The sequence below is a fragment of the Pinus tabuliformis genome, chromosome 3_2 (assembly GCF_031772625.1).
Source record: "Pinus tabuliformis cultivar Carrire ecotype Pingquan chromosome 3_2, CPIR1, whole genome shotgun sequence".
NCBI classification, from domain to species: Eukaryota; Viridiplantae; Streptophyta; class Pinopsida; order Pinales; family Pinaceae; genus Pinus; species Pinus tabuliformis.
This window is the reverse complement of record NC_142302.1, coordinates 105961734-105979573: the sequence shown is the minus strand read 5'-3', so window position 1 is coordinate 105979573 and position 17840 is coordinate 105961734. Positions and strand designations below refer to the sequence as shown.

Below are 17840 nucleotides of genomic sequence, written 5' to 3'. Positions count from 1 at the left end.
ATGTTTAAAAAAAAATTGATTATAAAGCTTTTCAAATTTATGTTATTGTATTTGAAATATTTTGGATCATATTATTTCTCCAATTTAACGCTGAATCCTTTCTAAAGAGTTTTTTCAGCACCCTATCTTCTACTACAGGTCTTTTGACTGAAATTTTCGCTGAACTTCATGGTGACTGAACTTGAGCTAAATGACTTACATTAGATGATGTCAAGAGTTCTAATTTCAGATTTTAATTCGAGGTGCCCAATGCAAGCTAGAATCTTTGAATAACTTCTGTGGCTGATAATAATCATCTTGTTTTGCCTACCCATAGTTATAATGTTTTATGTATATGCTGCTCTGCGTTCAGTATTATATCTTCTCTCTAATGTTCTAGGTTTTTATAGGGATAGCCACAAGTTCATCCATTTAACTGTTTCCGGATGATCATTTAGCTTAGTTTAAATTTCATTATTCAAATTCAGTTCCACAACAATGTAAACTACAATTGTATATCTAGCAAGGACTGTCATTATTAACCTTTATTTTAATAACATTGACATGCCATATTAATGTGCATAATACCATTATGCATTCCAATTTGTTTCTGTTTGAACAGTGACCTCTAGCTAGTCTTCTACCTGATATGCACTGAACAGAGTTCTAATTCTTTTACATATGCCTTGTCTTATAAAATGTTAATTGAATATGTGACTTTTATTTTTGAAATTAAGGAATTTTTTGCGTTGTGACTTGATAGGAGTCATCTCGAACCCATGTCCCTATGAACAGATCACATGTCGTTGCACTTGTTTCGAGATTGAGGGGACACTGTCAATCATCTCTGCAGCTATTTCTCCATGTGGAGTATCTTCAACGCTTGACACAGTTTCCATAACGTTTCCTCTTATGTCCTCATCATTAACATTGGTATTAGGCATATCCATATTTTCGTCTAAAGTAGAGTAGGCATATCCATATTTTCGTCTAAAGTAGAGTAGGCATATCCATTTTTTACTGCAAGTAGGAGGCCTGCAATACTGCTGAATATAAGTATGAAGCTGAAAGAAGAGGCCATGACCCAAATGGTCTCTTAAATCCACAACGGCAGGCAAAAACTACACCTTTTTTGTTCATGCCAAAATTGCCAACAACTACTTTTCTACTTGAATAATGCCCAAATTTAGTCTAACCACCTTTGCCATGTCAATGATGTTCATGGAAGATGAGACAAACAAGCATTAAAAACAACCAGAAAACATACCGAAATTCATGTTGATCTTCGCATCAACGCCACAATCGTGCATATCAGTAACAGCTATAGGGATGTCCTTATTGTAGGCAGCACAGAGATTACATTGAAAACATAAATTCTATTGTTGTAAAAAATGCTCCAAAACAATAGAAGAGAAACAGAAGACGCGTGAGAGTCTACAAAAATAACTGAAACTCGTTACCATCGCTAATAAAACCTCTGTCATCAGTAACCCTCTTCAAAGCAGAAAAATCGAAGTCTACCCTCTTCCGGGACCTTAGAGGTTTGCTTTTGCTTTTCACAGATATATATAGTTGTTCATGGAAACAAGATCAAAAGGAAGTCTTAAACGACAAAGTAAGAGGGACTTTGTAAACCCTCCTTATAACATTAAGAGATTTCTGTAAGCTCTCCAACATATCGAGCATAAAAAATCTGCAACAAAATGTCTAGGGCTTCATCAATGATCAATGCTTCAAAGTTATAAACGACTCTATGTAGAAGAATTATAAAAGAGCTAAATTACAGATGCAGGGTTTTTAGAACTCTCAAAGATGAAGGTGCAAATATTGTTAAATCCACTGGTAAGAATTCCTCAACCTGCAAAGAACACAACAATGATGAGAAAATGAAATTGCAAAAATAAATTGAGAGTAATTATCAAATGCCAAAGAAGAGGGGAATGGAGCAAATCAAAGGTCTGATTCCCTCAAAGAAAAACACTGCAACCCCATTTGCAAATGGTAAGGCCTTCAGACATTTCAATGCGCAAAAAACTGAACCCTTCTTTTTCCAGCTCATAATTCAGAAAAATACTCAACTTCGATTTTAATACACAAAATCTTCCATTTTAATACACAAAATCAAGACATATAACAGATGAACACGATATAGCCCTAACTTGTTGATTCGAAATCCACGAGTCTTCCAGATCGATGGCAGTCTTCCACTGAAATTATAAGTTCAAATCAATATTTGAGGCATTAAATCTTCTACATAAACTCACAAACAAACCACACAAAAAGTTGAAATGTGAAGGATCTAAGATTTTTACCTTTCAGAGGACATTTTCACTTCAGGAACCTCTGATTAAACTTGAATTTATGCAAAACCGATACCAAATTTGACAATCAAACAAGCATTAAAAACAACCAGAAAACATACCAAAATTCATGTTGATCTTCGCATCAACGCCACAATCGTGAATATCAGTAAGAGCTATAGGGATGTCCTTATTGTAGGCAGCACAAAGATTACATTGAAAACACAAATTCTATCGTTGTAAAAAATGCTCCAAAACCATAAAAGAGAAACAGAAGCCGCGTGAGAGTCTACAAAAATAACTGGAAGTCGTTACCATCGCTAATAAAACCGCTGTCATCAGTAACCCTCTTCAAAGCAGAAAAATCGAAGCTGAGACATACAGAGTTGTCTCCGACGGCAGTGGTAGGCGGAGAAAATCGCGAACAAATCTCCGAACGCAGAACAGGCAGGCGGAGAAAACCGCGAACAAATCTCCGAACGCAAAACAGGCAGAGCAGAAAACGGACAGCATGACAAGTAATTGAAGAAGACGCTGAATTCGCTGAACGGCATAGATGCCGGGTGTCAACATCACAAAGAAAAGGACGACGAAACGTCCCTTTCAAAGGAAGGCCTATCGGCCTAAAAATTCTGGGGCTACGAGCAGTTTTCCTCTCTGCAGCAACGGGCCACTAGAAGGATAGTTGAACCAGGCTCTTTTGGAATTTCAATGATTCCACTTAATTTGGATTACCAATTGGGCTATCCCCATTTTCAATTAAATGTGAGTTTTCAAAATCTTTGTAATTTTATAGAATATATTTTAATACAATATATTTTAAAATGTGATCTTGTATAATTATTTTTCATCAAGTTTATATCGTTTATTTTGTTTTTATCAATTTTTTTTTTTATATTAAAATTAAAACGTTTGTTAATTTTATAAGTTTTTTATATTACTAGCGTTAATTTTTTGATGATGATGGTTAACGTCTACTGAGACCAAATAATGGTCTATCGGATCTAAAGAAACAAATTATCTATTTTGATTTAAGATTTTATTCTTATGCTCAAAAAGCTTGGAGATAAGCCTCCCGAGCTCACTATAAGATTTTATATAATTATCAATGAAACTTAAACATAAGATTTTTAATCTTATAGTTACTGGTAGGTACTATTATTATTTAAATTTCTGATAATATAAATACATATTGTTATCGTTTACTATATATATATATATATATATATATATATATATATATTATTTGAATATCTTTTGAAGTTTTCATAAATTTTTAATATGTACTGTTATTATTTACTTATTATTATTTAAATTTCCTTTTAATGTAAGAGGCTAATTATGATTTTCTTGATATAATGTTGCCAGCCATCTAAAAATTCGCTAAACTATAAAGCTCTTCTAAATAAAATATTTAGGCCGATAGGCCTTCCTTTGAAACAGAGTTTCGTCGTCCTTTTTATTCTCGGGTCGACACGTGGCGTGAACTTTTGCAGAGGAAGGTGGGGCATTCAGGTTGACACGTGGCGCGTAAAATTTGGGTTCCGCAGAGCATATGCTGTGAATATTATTCTCAACAGGAGAGGAGTCCATGTGGTAATGGACTCCTTGGTCGTTGGCGCGGATTGACCGACACGCGAGAAACCAGTGAATATACGTTGATGCTTTTATGCTTTTGGGTTACACAATAACATCCTCCTCGAATATGCTTTGTTACCATAATATTCCCTGGTGGTTGTTGTGATATAAGAGGGCTTTTTACCATCCTTCCTCTCACACAAATCTCTCTGTGGTCTTCTCTCTGGTTTTAACTTATTCATTTTCCTTTCTGCCTGCTTGCGAAGCTATGGGATGCATGAAGGGCAGTAGTACTGTGATTGTATTTGATTTCGATCTCACCATAATTGACTGTGATAGCGATCCCTGGGTGATTGAACAGCTCGGAGCCACTCCGCTCTTCCAGGCTTTGCTCCCCACGCTTCCATGGAATACTCTTATGGTAAGTAATTACTATTTGTATTTTGATCTTCATGTAATACGAGATTGAGTTTTTGTTGGTTCAGGGGTTACTGCAACTTGTGCCTATTTTTGTTATGCGTTTGGTTAGATTCATACCAGCAGGTGCTCATTAGAATCCTCAAGTAGTCAACTTTACTGAAAATGCTAGAAGCATCCTTGAGATTTTCTGCAATTAATATGCTGGTTTGTACGTGAAGGATAAAATAATGGGGGAGCTGCATGACCAGGGAAAGACGATAAGCGATATTGAAGAGAGTTTGAAGACCATTCCTCTGTACCCAGAAACTATAAGTGCAATCAAATTTGCCTTCTCCATGGGGTGGGTTATGATATCATGGCTCTTTCTCCTCCTTTTTAGTTTATTAGATTTCACTGAAGAAGTCTGCATTGATTGTAATCAAGTATTCTTTGGTTGTTGTGGTGTTGCAGGTGTGAACTTCGAATTGTGAGCGATGCTAATATGTTCTTCATAAAGACCATTCTTCAAGCCCATGACCTGCTCCAATACTTCACTGAGATTAAGACAAATCCAGCATTTGTTGATGAGAAGGGGAGATTGAGGATTCAGCCTTTTCATCCCTTTACTGAAGGCCCTCCTCATGGCTGCGGCCTCTGCCCTCCTAATATGTGCAAGGTATTCATTATTCTCAACTGTTACACATTAGCAAACACCCATCTAAACTGGGGTCTCATATGCTTATTGCTATAGAATATCACATGTTCTGATATGTATATTTGGACCTATAACTTATAATTTACAGGTCCGATATGCAAATATGGAGTTATGATATTTATTCTATAGGACATTTGTCTGAATCTGAGATAATCAGGGTTTAAATGTATTTCTGCTTCTGTTGTCTGTACCCAATGGACAATGCATCCAATGAATACACCCAAAGAGTTGATGGATCCTTCCATCCCTTTTCTGACTCTGGAATTCATCTCACTTTTCTTCTCTGAGTGCAAATAGTTATTAGAGAAATATTGCATGCTGATAGTTTTCTGCGTTGCAGGGAGCAATAATAGATGAGATTATGCGAAAGTCCTTGGAAGGGGAATCAGGAGAACCAGCTGATAAAAAACAATTTATTTATCTTGGGGATGGAAGTGGAGATTTCTGCCCTTCCTTGAAGTTCAGAGATGGAGATTATGTTTTGCCCAGAAAAGAGTAAGTGATACCATTAAACCAAAATTTTGTTTCCCAGGATTCTTTCAGTGATATTAATGTTAACCAAGTTCTCATAAAACACCTTGTATTGATTAATGTCTTGGCAGATACCCGCTGTGGAAGCTTATTCAGAAGAACCGTGATCTTGTCAAGGCTGAAGTGCATGAATGGTCTAATGCAAAAGATGTTGAAGATTTGTTTGTCAAGTTACTCGAGCCTTAATTATTCTAATCTCTGTCACACACAACATATATGCTAACCCCCTTTTCCTGCTCTGCATGATTACATTCATGACATGTATTAATGGCTCATATTGGTGTCTGGATGCATTGTCCATACATTTTTATAAAATTCTATTCAGAAGTTTCGCTGAAAGCTCACTTCAAAGTGTGCCCCTCCAAGAGATGTACATAGATTTATTTGACTTTGAATGTCATATCTGTGATAACAGTACATCACATACGACAAAATCGAAATTCTGCTTAAAGCAATCGTTACATGAGCAGCTATATTGAATATTCAAAATTTGAAAGCTTTTTTGCTTTAATTTTGGAAGTTCTATGGAGAACATGGATGTTTAATAAGTATGTGCTAAATTCTTGACTCAAAGGTTGATAGCAAAAAGCTAGGAAGGCTGTAAGTTAGGGAGCCGAAGAGTAAGATAAAAATAAAAAATGAATTTGTATAAAATTATAGTTAATGAAAGATGAAATATTTAAAATATTTTTATTGAAATTTGATAAATTGAAATAAATAGTTTAAATTTATTTTTGGATATCAAAATTTTGAATTTATTAGGATGGCTTTAGAGGAGTAAAATGAAATTGTATAAAATTATAGTCAAGTGAAAAATGAAATATTTAAGAAAGATGAAATATTTGAGATATTTTTATTGAAATTTGATAAATTGAAATAAATAGTTTAAATTTATTTTTGGATATCAAAATTTTGAATTTATTATTATGGTTTTAGAGGATTAAATTTTTGGAGTGATTTTTTTTTTTGAAGAATTGAGAAGATTACAACTTCAAATCTATAATTGTTCATTTTTTCTCATACAAATTCGGATAATTGTTCAATTTTCCTCATACAAATTCTTGGGAGGAATATTCCCAGCTTTTTTGCTATAAATTCCAACATACATCCCATAGATACAGTGCTTCAGGGCTCTGCAGAAAAGTTGATGTGTGTTCTTTGTATTCATCAACAAGCAAGACTTTGCTTCATGGTAATCACCACAATTTTTACTCGTATTTTTTTTGGGTTAGTTTGATCTACTGGGATTTGAACCATGGTTTACATAATATTTCATTAGAAGGGCATGGGGATTTTAATTCACTTTACTGTAGGGTTGCAAACACTGGTTACTCGTATTTTTTTTGGGTTAGTTTGATCTACTGGGATTTGAACCATGGTTTACATAATATTTCATTAGAAGGGCATGGGGATTTTAATTCACTTTACTGTAGGGTTGCAAACACTGGGTGTGTGCGTTTTGTGGTGACAAGGAGAATTCAAAATGCTCTTTATGTGGGAAGGAAAATCAAAGCATTGAGTAGTTACACAACAAGGAGAAGCTTATCATTTGTGGAACTGCTTCCAGGATGTTTGAATATGAGAATACTCGTTAGAAGTTAGTGAAGTAAGTACTCCGAGGCATTGTTTAGTGATGATGATTGATCCTTAATCTCAATTTCACTATTAGATTTCCCCACTAAAATGTTTATAGATTGTGTGAAGAAAGATCAGTGCGTTTTGTGGTGACAAGGAGAATTCAAAATGCTCTTTATGTGGGAAGGAAAATCAAAGCATTGAGTAGTTACACAACAAGGAGAAGCTTATCATTTGTGGAACTGCTTCCAGGATGTTTGAATATGAGAATACTCGTTAGAAGTTAGTGAAGTAAGTACTCCGAGGCATTGTTTAGTGATGATGATTGATCCTTAATCTCAATTTCACTATTAGATTTCCCCACTAAAATGTTTATAGATTGTGTGAAGAAAGATCACATGCTATGAGAAAAATGTTAAATTTTGTAGGAATTTTGAGTTGGCATATGAAGAGAAATTTCTTCAGCTTCAACACCAATGTAAAACATTAAGGGCAACAATTGTTTATAAATTGAGTGCTCCTTAACTTAATTTGAATTTTTTCTTGATCTCTGTTCACCTCATTTGAATTATGTTTGTTCAACTATGATAGTGTTATTATATAAGCATAATTGTAATAAGTTTGCATTTCTGTTAAAGTTAATTTCTTCATTTCATTAAACTAAAATAGTCATCTTATATTACAAAATCTATTTATATAGAATTATTCAAATAACTTTATATGATAATTATTTACAATAAATTAAATGTTCTCATATTGATAATAATAAAAAAATAATTTGCATTATATGTAGACATTCCCGCATTGTGATTATATTACGACCTTAAACTTAAAACAAAATTTATTCGAAACTATTTAACATAATTATTTTTAAAATAAATTAAAAAGAGTTTAATTTTAGAGTTGTGGTTTATTTTAATAATTAAAATAGAGGGAGTGGGATATTTTATTTTCAGGGAGAAAGAACCTTACACTCAAGCTTTCTGCCACTATCTTTCAGTGAACTTGTAAGTCTCATTGTTCACAAGGACTCTAGAGAAGAGCAGAGGTTGAGTAGCTCCTCAAAATAATCAATGGTGGTTACAATGTATCCTACCTCTTACTTGACTATTATTTCATATATGAATGTTGGAAGTTGTTAACCCAATGAAATCGACTTCCTCCTATCAAGTATAATTATTAGTTTTTATGAACTTTGTTGTTTCCATTTAAGTTTTTTGTTTTTTTTATGCCATAGTTTAAGTTACCTTTTGAAAAGCTCTTTTATGGCTTTTGTTCATTCGAGGCTTAATCTTCATTACAAAATTTCATTATTCTCGTTAAAAAAAATAAAATTTAGAAGGGTAATTTAATGGTATTTGTTATCCGTCAAATTTGGCAAACTAAGTTTTTATTCCTTATTTTAGGTGTTTTTTGAGTGGTATATCAAATCTGCACTTTTGATTTGGAGTATATATGAAATTACAATAGCACCACTTATCATTTATATATAAATTAACACAAACTATATATATATATATATATATATATATATATATATATATATATATATATATATATATATATATATATATATATATATATATATATAATGTATTAATTAATAATATAATTTAGAGTATAAATTTTATAATCTAATCATTTTAATTAAAGATAGTATTAATTAATTATATGATTTAGATGGTAGATTTTATAATACAATTATTTTAATTGAGTTTAAATAGTGGTTTCCAACACTCATTATTCTCTAGTTTTAATATTTGGTAGATTTTATAATACAATTATTTTAATTGAGTTTAAATAGTGGTTTCCAACACTCATTATTCTCTAGTTTTAATATTTTGTTAGAGGTATATCAAATTAGTGTGTATATATATATAGGGTAGGAGGGAGGAAAGGCTAGGTCATTCTGGTACTAATTCCTCACAAGGGAATAACAACGTTCAACAACAACAACCTTATGTATATAAATTAAAATATGTCAATACATATGGCATATGGCATACATATCTACAAATACCTCCTTTATACAATTTTTTCCAATTTAAAAAAACTATCGGCCTCTCTTTGCACCTAAAGGGGCAATTGCTAGTATATAATTATGAGAAATAATTATTACGTTATATGCAATAGTCGCTTCAAATAGATAATCTATTCTTTCAACAACGGAAGCTAAACCTTCCATCTTACTTGATCTCATACCCCCGGATCGGGGGGTGACCTTGATCTAGTAGCATAGGTGACGTGCTCCTTTAATTGCGCAAGTGGGTATATACCCTTCATCTTTTGCAACTGCTTCGAAGGTAGTAGTGCCTATGAGCTCCATGGTTCTTTAACTTTTCACCAATTGAAATCGTTGCTCCCATGGGATCACTCCAATTACATGGAGAATTTAAGGCTACGTAGGCGCACCCTTATTTTTGGCGAGTTAAATCAGGAAAATTTTCCCTAAAACCTTCAAAATTTTTGTTGCCTCTACCTACGCTCCATGGCTTACCTCTATCGTTTCGAATTCTCGGCTTACGCTGCAATGAACGAGAGTGAATTTTATAGCATACAATATTTGATTGTAATTGTAATAAAACATATATATATATATATTCATTTCCTGTAATGTTATTATAAAAAAATTATAAATTTATACTAATTTTTCTTTCAGAAGAATAAAATGGTATTAATGGATAATAAATTTACAGCTTCCAATTTAAAAACAAAAATTCCTTATAAATATTTTATAAGGATTTTGATAAGTCATTAAATTTATAGTTTCCCATTCTTAAAAATAAAATGTTTATAAATATAAAGAGTAATTTATATTTAATAAAGTTAAAAAAATATTTATGTTTATAAATGTTTACTTTGTTTTGATAGTGTTTAAATGAAGCTAATATTTAAGTTAAAAATTTAATTTAGAATCATTTCTATAAAAGTAGAAGAAACAATGTAAAAATAAATAACAAGAGCTTTTATTTATGAAAAACTAAAATGAAGTGGTTAATTTTGATAACACTTTCTTCTTTCATTTTCTTTTCTTTTCTTTTCTTTTTTAATTTTGGAACTAAAAATTATCTACTATAATTTATTTATGAAAAACTTTATTTATTTTGGAACTAAAAACTACTTACTATAATTTATTTATGAAAAGCTAAAGTGAAGTGGTTAATTTTGATAACATTTTTCTTTTTACGGTGGAGTCAATATAGTTTCTTATTAGTTTTAAGATTTTTTCTTTGTTTGAAGAACGTGTTTCCACATGTGAAATAAGTGTTGCAGGGCTAGTCCTACTACTTAAGTGGATGTTATTTTTTGGAAAAAATGAAATTTGATATATGAAGTGGAAAAATTAATTGGCTATTTAGGATAAAGACTCCATAAACCACTACTAAGTGAACACATTTATAGTTTTAATCTTAAATGTTAATATGTAAGTGGATGTTATTTTTTGGAAAAAATGAAATTTGATATATGAAGTGGAAAAATTAATTGGATATTTAGGATAAAGACTCCATAAACCACTACTAAGTTAACACATTTATAGTTTTAATCTTAAATGTTAATATGTTGAAGAAAAGGTACACATGTGAAACAAGTGTTGCAAGGCTAGTCCTACTACTTAAGTGGATGTTATTTTTTTTTGGGAAAAATGAAATTTGATATATGAAGTGGAAAATTTAATTGGTTACTTAGGATAAAGACTGCACAAATTTTTGGTGGGTAGTAACCCCTACTAAGTTAACACATTTATACTTTTAATCTTACATGTTAATATGTTGAAGAAAACATAAATAATCTTAGGAAGTAACTCCCGCTAGTTATATTTTTGGAAAAAAATTAAATTTGATATATGAAGTGGAAAAATTAATTGGTTACATCTACATAAATTTTTGGTGGGTAGTAACCACTACTAATTTAACAAATTTATACTTTTAATCTTACATGTTAATGTATTGAAGAAAACATAAATAATCATGTTTGTATTCAATTTTATGCAAACACTTAATTATGGTGGGTACTAACTAATGGTAAATATCTGATGGTAAATATAACGTGTGTCAACTATTTTCATGAATTTTAATTTTAGGTCTTTTTGCTTAAAAATGAAAAATCATTGCATTAATATATATTTAAAAATAGTGGACCATAAGGGCCTTGAGATGATAATCTAGTTATGAGAAGGTGTAATCTAGTTAACCTTGTGTGGGGAGGAGCAAGCTAGGATCACTATGATTAATAACACCATCTATCTCCATGCATAGAACACATGAAGCACTGTCTACCATGTTTCACACGAAAAAATTTCTCCCATGCTCTATTATATTTTTTTCAAAATTTCTATACAGAAATGAATAGTTGTAGTGGTTTTTACTAATTTATGTTTTATTTTGATTCAAAAATATTTTGGTAGATGATGTTTTTTTAACTGGATGGTTATTGTCCTTAAATTTAATGGCCCTATTTGGATGGTTATTGTCCTTAAATTTAATGGCCCTATTTATTTCAGGAATATATATCTCCTACGGATGCTCAGATTGACTTCATGGTTATGTAACTTAAGCTTTCATGCAAAATAAATTTCTTTCATGTTCTAGTATTATTAGCCTTGGTAGTTCTCTATTTTAAAAGAAAAAGTTGTTTCAACTAGGGCTTTCAATTTGGTCTTGTATTATTCTATACAAAAACATATTGCATTGGGTTTGAACCAATGATGAGATAGGTGAAGTATAATAATGGTGTATATGAAAAAAAAATTAAGTAACCATACTCACCTATATTCAACTCTACACTGCTATTGTGGCCACCAACAACCCCCCTCCTTATTTAGTATTAGCAATAACACTAGGTAAGTGGGGACCCTTAGTAAAAAATTCAAAAAATTCCACTAAAACTCATGTATTCTACTCCTTAAGAAAACATCGCATCGCGCGAAGAAGATAGGACATTTCCTTGTGAGTAAAATGATAAACTGCGAGAGTGCGACGCGAATACATCGCATCGCATGCATTAAGAAACACTCATATTCGAAAACCTTAAAAAATCGCGGATGGCCGATATGCGATATTGCATATCGCAAATATCGCATAAAAAAACACATAACCATTTAACGATTGTAACAATTTGTGATCTTGCGATAATGCGATATTTCGATTTGCAATCTTGCGATCGCGCGATACAACAATCTGTGATTCTGCGATAAACGTGATCGGGCAACCCTGCGATAACACATCTTGATGAAAATGCGATAACGCGATAACGCGATGATGCGATGCGAATCGCAGAAACTGTCCATCGCAGATTTTCCCCGGCTCAACATTCAAGAAAAAGCTGTCCATAAACCAAAAACTGGATACGCGCTTTAATGGAAATTAATGAATGATACGCCAAGTGTTAATGAAAGACAGTTTTGTGTTTTTCGAAGAGTTAGTTCACGTCAGGTGGCATGTTTTTGTACATCCGTAGAGCTCAGAGCTTTCTTGTCAATTTTTATTATCATTACTCTCTCCTCATGTGTGAACTGCAGGAATAAAAACAGAAACAACATGAAGCAATGTGCAGGAAGCAATTAAGGAAAAGGGTAAAGCTCCAATACTCGGAAACAGAGAAGAAATGCCCTCATGAACGGATACCGCATGCAACAGAGCCGCAAATTCCAGAGCGCTGCTGAGCTATCCATTACAGATCTGTCAGTCAGAGCCATGGTTGAATGAGTAGTTGAACAATGCTGATATCAACAGGCGATTTAATGCTCAAGGTCAGAAGCTCACGAAAGTAGTATGTTTACAAAATTTTGAAGCTTATACCCACTGAAGGAAAATGCGCTAAAGGCAAAAAACACACCAGAGAGGCCCGGATCAAAGAACGGAGGCAGTTTCCAAATTGCTCAAAAAGCAAAGTCCCTAACTGCTCAGTCATTCGTAAGCCCAGAAAACGCAAGAAAGAAAAGGCAGAGGCAATTTGAGGATTAACCAAGTAGAATTTGGATTATTACTGAGCATACACAGTAAATCCACATAGCCAGAAGATGATTCTCAAGTATATCTTCTATTTTGCTGAAAAGATGGTGCCAGCTCTTGCCATTTCTGTTTGCTTAGCTCAACCAAAAGTGGAAGACAGTCAGCCGACTCTACCCAGGCAAATATTGAATGCTCGGAACATTAAGTAGCAAATGCAGAAATAGTTAGATATTAGATTTAATTTTTAGAATAGTTTTGCTTAGAAAAAGGGCGGTCATTTAAACCGTATCCTGAATCTGCGTAATTAAGTTATTTAGTTAGTAGTATTTAAACCCTTCTCATGCATTTAGAGAAGGGTCCAGAAATTTATCAAAAACTTGTGCTCAGAACATGCACTTTTGCACCCTCAGATGAGGTTTTGGTGAATGAATGGATCAAGATTTGTTGATGTTTGCATTTGATATCTGCTACTGATGTTGCACTTCTGTACTCTTAGTAGATGTTTACTGGAAGCTTTGTTGGGTCCCTATAATACTAGTGATTACCCCATTACTATTGTAGTTATACCCCTTATTTATATTGTTGTGCCCCTATTACCCCCATATTGTTATTTCTGTGCCTCATAGAATCCCTCTATTTTTATTTTTGTGGCTTTATATTATTATTGTTAGGTCGACTGAATTATATTGTGACTCCTTAGACTCCTATGTATAGAAAGGAGGTTTTGTCATTTGTATCATCCAAGAATTGTTCATTTATGTAATGTAAAGGAGGTTGCCCCCTCGAAGAGGCTGAATTCTAAGGTGTTGATCTATCTTTTCTATCTTTTCTTGAGCTGGTTTCATAACATTTGGTATCAGAGCTTTGGATTCTAGGGTTTCGCTGCTCCAAGCAGGTCATCGTGGAATTTTCGCTATAACTTTTTTTCTGTGACGTTTCAGAAGTCACAAAAAAAACCCATTTGAGAAGAAATCATGTTGAACCTTGGGTCCGAATTTTAGAGCTTTTCGCGTGATATTTGCGGAGATATGACCTGAGGAATTTGGTCTTTTTGCAGACTCCTGAATTACATTCAAAACAGGTGACCTGGGGAAAATCGTCATAACGTTCTCTCTGGGGATCGGATTGAAATTTCGTAAGAAGGTACAGAAAGAGGACGGACTTTAGTTTCTTGTATGTGTGTTTCAGATTCAAAGGTTGAAACAGTGACTCGTGGCACGTCGTACAAGTTCGCTCTACTAAACCAGTCTAAAAGCAAGTCACTGTGGGAGATTTCACATAACTCTTCCTTGGAGAATCCAATTTGGCTCAGACTTGTGGCATTGGAAAGAGGACGCAGAAGGCTACTACAGGTAGCAATTTCAGAACTGGATGATCTTAAATTACAGAGATACATCAGATTCAATATCAGGCTTCTATAAAGTGAAAAAAGGTGTGTAGTTTTTTTTTTTAATTTTTGTGTAAGCTTGGTTTAACGGAATTCAAAGGGCATAGTAAAGCATTATTATTGGTAACTGATGCCCCGAGGAAAGAAAATGCAAACACTTAGTAAGGAACGTGAAAGCTCTAGCATGACTCATGAAGAAGAGGAAGAAATGCTACATGATATATCAAAATTACAAGAACAAGTGCAACAAATGTCACGCTCACAAAAGCTAACAGAAACTAAGATAAGTGGCATGGAATCTAAGATAAATGGCGTCGAATCTAAGATAAAGGGCATGGAAGCTAAGATGGAGGATTCGATGGCAGATTTGAAGATAGATTTGAAGACAGACATGGAAGAATTGAAGAAGTTGCTACAAGAAAGAGTCACTAATGGTGAAAAGGTAGTAAAGGAAACTCATGATGAGAACAAAAGAAATGTTAATCATGATTCCATAGACGCTAATGTTGGATCGAAGAATCACCATATTCCAAAAATCGATATGAGGAAGTTTGATGGCAAGGATCCCGCCACATGGATATTACAGATGGAGCAATTCTTCGATCTCAATAATGTGCAAAACGCACAAAAGGTACATATGGCAACTGTATATTTGGAACCAAATCAGATTGTATGGTATCAATGGCTTTGCTCTCGTAAACAATTTATCACTTGGGCAATTTTTACGGAAGAATTGATAGCACATTATGAAGATATAAAAAGCAACACTTTTTTTAGCCAATTGATAAGTCTCAAACAAAAGGGTTCAGTAATGGAGCACATTGAGGAGTTCCAAAAATTGAACATAAGGGTAAAAGATATTCCAGAGGAGCATAGGATTGATGTGTTCATAGGGTCTTTAAAGGATAATATCCAACATGATGTTCTCCTTTGGGAACCTGATTCATTAGAGAAGGCATTCAGGTTAGCAAGAAAAATGGAAAGCAAAATTATGGCAACCAGGAAGCATACCACTCAGAACTATAAAGACGGAAGTGTTGTTGCCTCTAGTCTTCAACAACCTATAAGGTTGACACCACAACAATTGGAAGAAAAAAGAGCAAAAGGGCTTTGTTACAGTTGTGATAACAAATACACTAAAGGTCATAAGTGTGCTGAGAAGAAATTATTCTACATAGATTGTGAAGAGGAAGAAGAAAAGGAGCAAGAAAGGTCAAAAGAAGAAGATATACTCCAGGAACAAAGCCTAGATGAAGAACAAATAAATCCGACCATATCTTGTAATGCATTGGCGGGAATTACCACTCCTCAAACCATCAAGATAGAAGGACAAATCAAGAAGAAAAAGGTAATAGTGCTGATTGATTCAGGAAGCACCCACAATTTTATTCATTGTAGGGTAGCAAAAGAATTGAATTGCTTCCTATATCCAGCACCAAAGTGTCAAGTGATGATTGCAAATGGAGGAACAATAAATTGCTCTGAAAAGTGCCATAATATCAAGCTATCCATGGGAGAATATGTATTGACTAGCCCAATGCTTTCCATTCCAATGGGAGGTGCTGATGTTGTACTAGGAGTCCAATGGCTACAATCCTTGGGTACAATACCTTTTAATTTTCAAGAACCTTTCATCAAATTTTCTACGGAAGGAAAGGAAGTTGAATTAAGGGGTATTGCAGGGAAACCAGGAAAGATAATCAGCTCTAATGGCATGACTAAGCTTCTTAAAAAGGTGCAAAGAGGTGTAATTACACAATTATGTTCGCTAGATGTTTCCACATTGGAATCATCTATTTCTCCAGATCTCCAAAATGTCATGGACAAGCATTCCAAGGTATTTGAGACTCCCAAAGGTCTCCCACCTATGCGTGATCATGATCATGCTATTCATTTAATTCCAGGAAGTGTTCCTCCAAACATCAGGCCGTACAGATATCCCTATGCCCAAAAAAGTGAAATTGAACGTATGGTTGCAGAAATGCTAGAGGCTGGTATAATTCAACCAAGTCAAAGTTCTTTCTCAGCTCCAGTAGTGTTGGTGCACAAGAAGGATGGATCATGGTGCATGTTTCCGGATTATAGGGAGCTCAACAAGCTCACTATTAAAGATAAGTTCCCCATTCCTGTTATTGATGAATTATTGGATGAATTGCATGGATCAATTTACTTCACCAAGTTGGATCTTCATTCGGGATATCATCAAATCAGAATGAAGATTGAAGACATTCCGAAAACAGCATTTAGAACTCATGAGGGTCATTATGAATTTTTGGTCATGCCTTTTGGCCTTACCAATGCACCTTCACCGATACAAGTAACATTTTTTTCTATGCAAATGATGATAACTCTATCCTTTTATAACATGTCCATACCCATTCACATATCAAAAGATCCTAGGGGTAGAAAATTCAAGGTCATTTTTGGTTTCAATCCATTCAGATAAACATGACAAACCTTAACCAAGTTGGTAATCTTCCTTTATATGATTTGCTAACTTTACTAGCCAAGTATTCTAAAAATATTATTAGTGGGGCTCATTCCATCATTGTTTTCATTCTTAGTTTCAAAGTCTCAATATGATTTACTCGCTTTGATATTTATGAGATTTATTTTTCTATCTGTCATGAAATATTGTGATATTATAACCCAACCTACCAACACTTTTATTCTCTTAAACATTTTCTTTAGACCAATAACTCTTTTGCAACATACAATTACCAATTTCCTAATGTCTCTTTTTCTTTGAGAGTCTCACTGGTCATGATCTATGCTATAATTCCTAGCTTATTCATGTGTGGGATATACCAAGAAAGTTCCATAATTCCTAGCTTATTCATGTGTGAGATATACCAAGAAATTCCCATTTCACATTCACATAATGTGAAATTTACAAAATTTAAGCTACAAGAAAATTAGCCTTTGTGATTTCTTAATTAGGGAGGTCATAAAAATCTTCCATGGAATTCCTAGAAACTATAAAATACCAAAAGAATTGCACTACATTAGAAAAAAATTACAACCTTCAAACTAGTTTCCAATGGAATTAATATTAATGGATTGGAGATTTCTTTGGTGTGGTTTTTGAGATTGTGAGCTCGGATATTCCACAGTCTTCATTTTTATGTCTATGTTTCGAGTCTAGAACAATAATAATCCTCAGGACTGAATCTACAAAGAAGAGAAATAGGGTTATATATATGAAATGTTGTGTTGCCAAGATGAGGAGCCGACCAGTTCAATATTCTTTACAATTTCTTTTTTGGTGATTCTTACCATAATTCTTAAAGGACAGGCATATTTAGACACTTTATTATTCCTCTGCTTAATTTTTTTTTTCAATATTTGGGATTTTCATTCCCTTACTTAGATTGGTAGTAGCAAGATCTAGCTTTCATGATAAAATCACTCATTGTTTTAGGGTT

At 33.5% G+C, this 17840-nt stretch overlaps 1 protein-coding gene and 1 long non-coding RNA gene across 2 annotated transcripts; one reads left to right on the top strand and one right to left on the bottom strand.

The window, feature by feature from the left end:
- Positions 1 to 1255: 1255 nt before the first annotated feature.
- On the bottom strand, positions 1256 to 2252 carry LOC149180062 (uncharacterized). Its single transcript, XR_016257437.1, has 2 exons — positions 2139 to 2252; positions 1256 to 1837 (listed from the first exon to the last, which is right to left on the bottom strand). It is a non-coding gene; the product is annotated as an uncharacterized LOC149180062 (long non-coding RNA).
- Positions 2253 to 3916: 1664 nt separating this feature from the next.
- LOC149180061 (inorganic pyrophosphatase 1-like) lies at positions 3917 to 6025 on the top strand. Its single transcript, XM_089418103.1, has 5 exons — positions 3917 to 4278; positions 4496 to 4617; positions 4728 to 4932; positions 5312 to 5466; positions 5574 to 6025. Exons 1-5 carry the CDS (start codon positions 4126 to 4128, stop codon positions 5686 to 5688), a joined length of 750 nt encoding a protein of 249 aa, XP_089274229.1. The 5' UTR covers positions 3917 to 4125; the 3' UTR covers positions 5689 to 6025.
- Positions 6026 to 17840: the final 11815 nt, after the last annotated feature.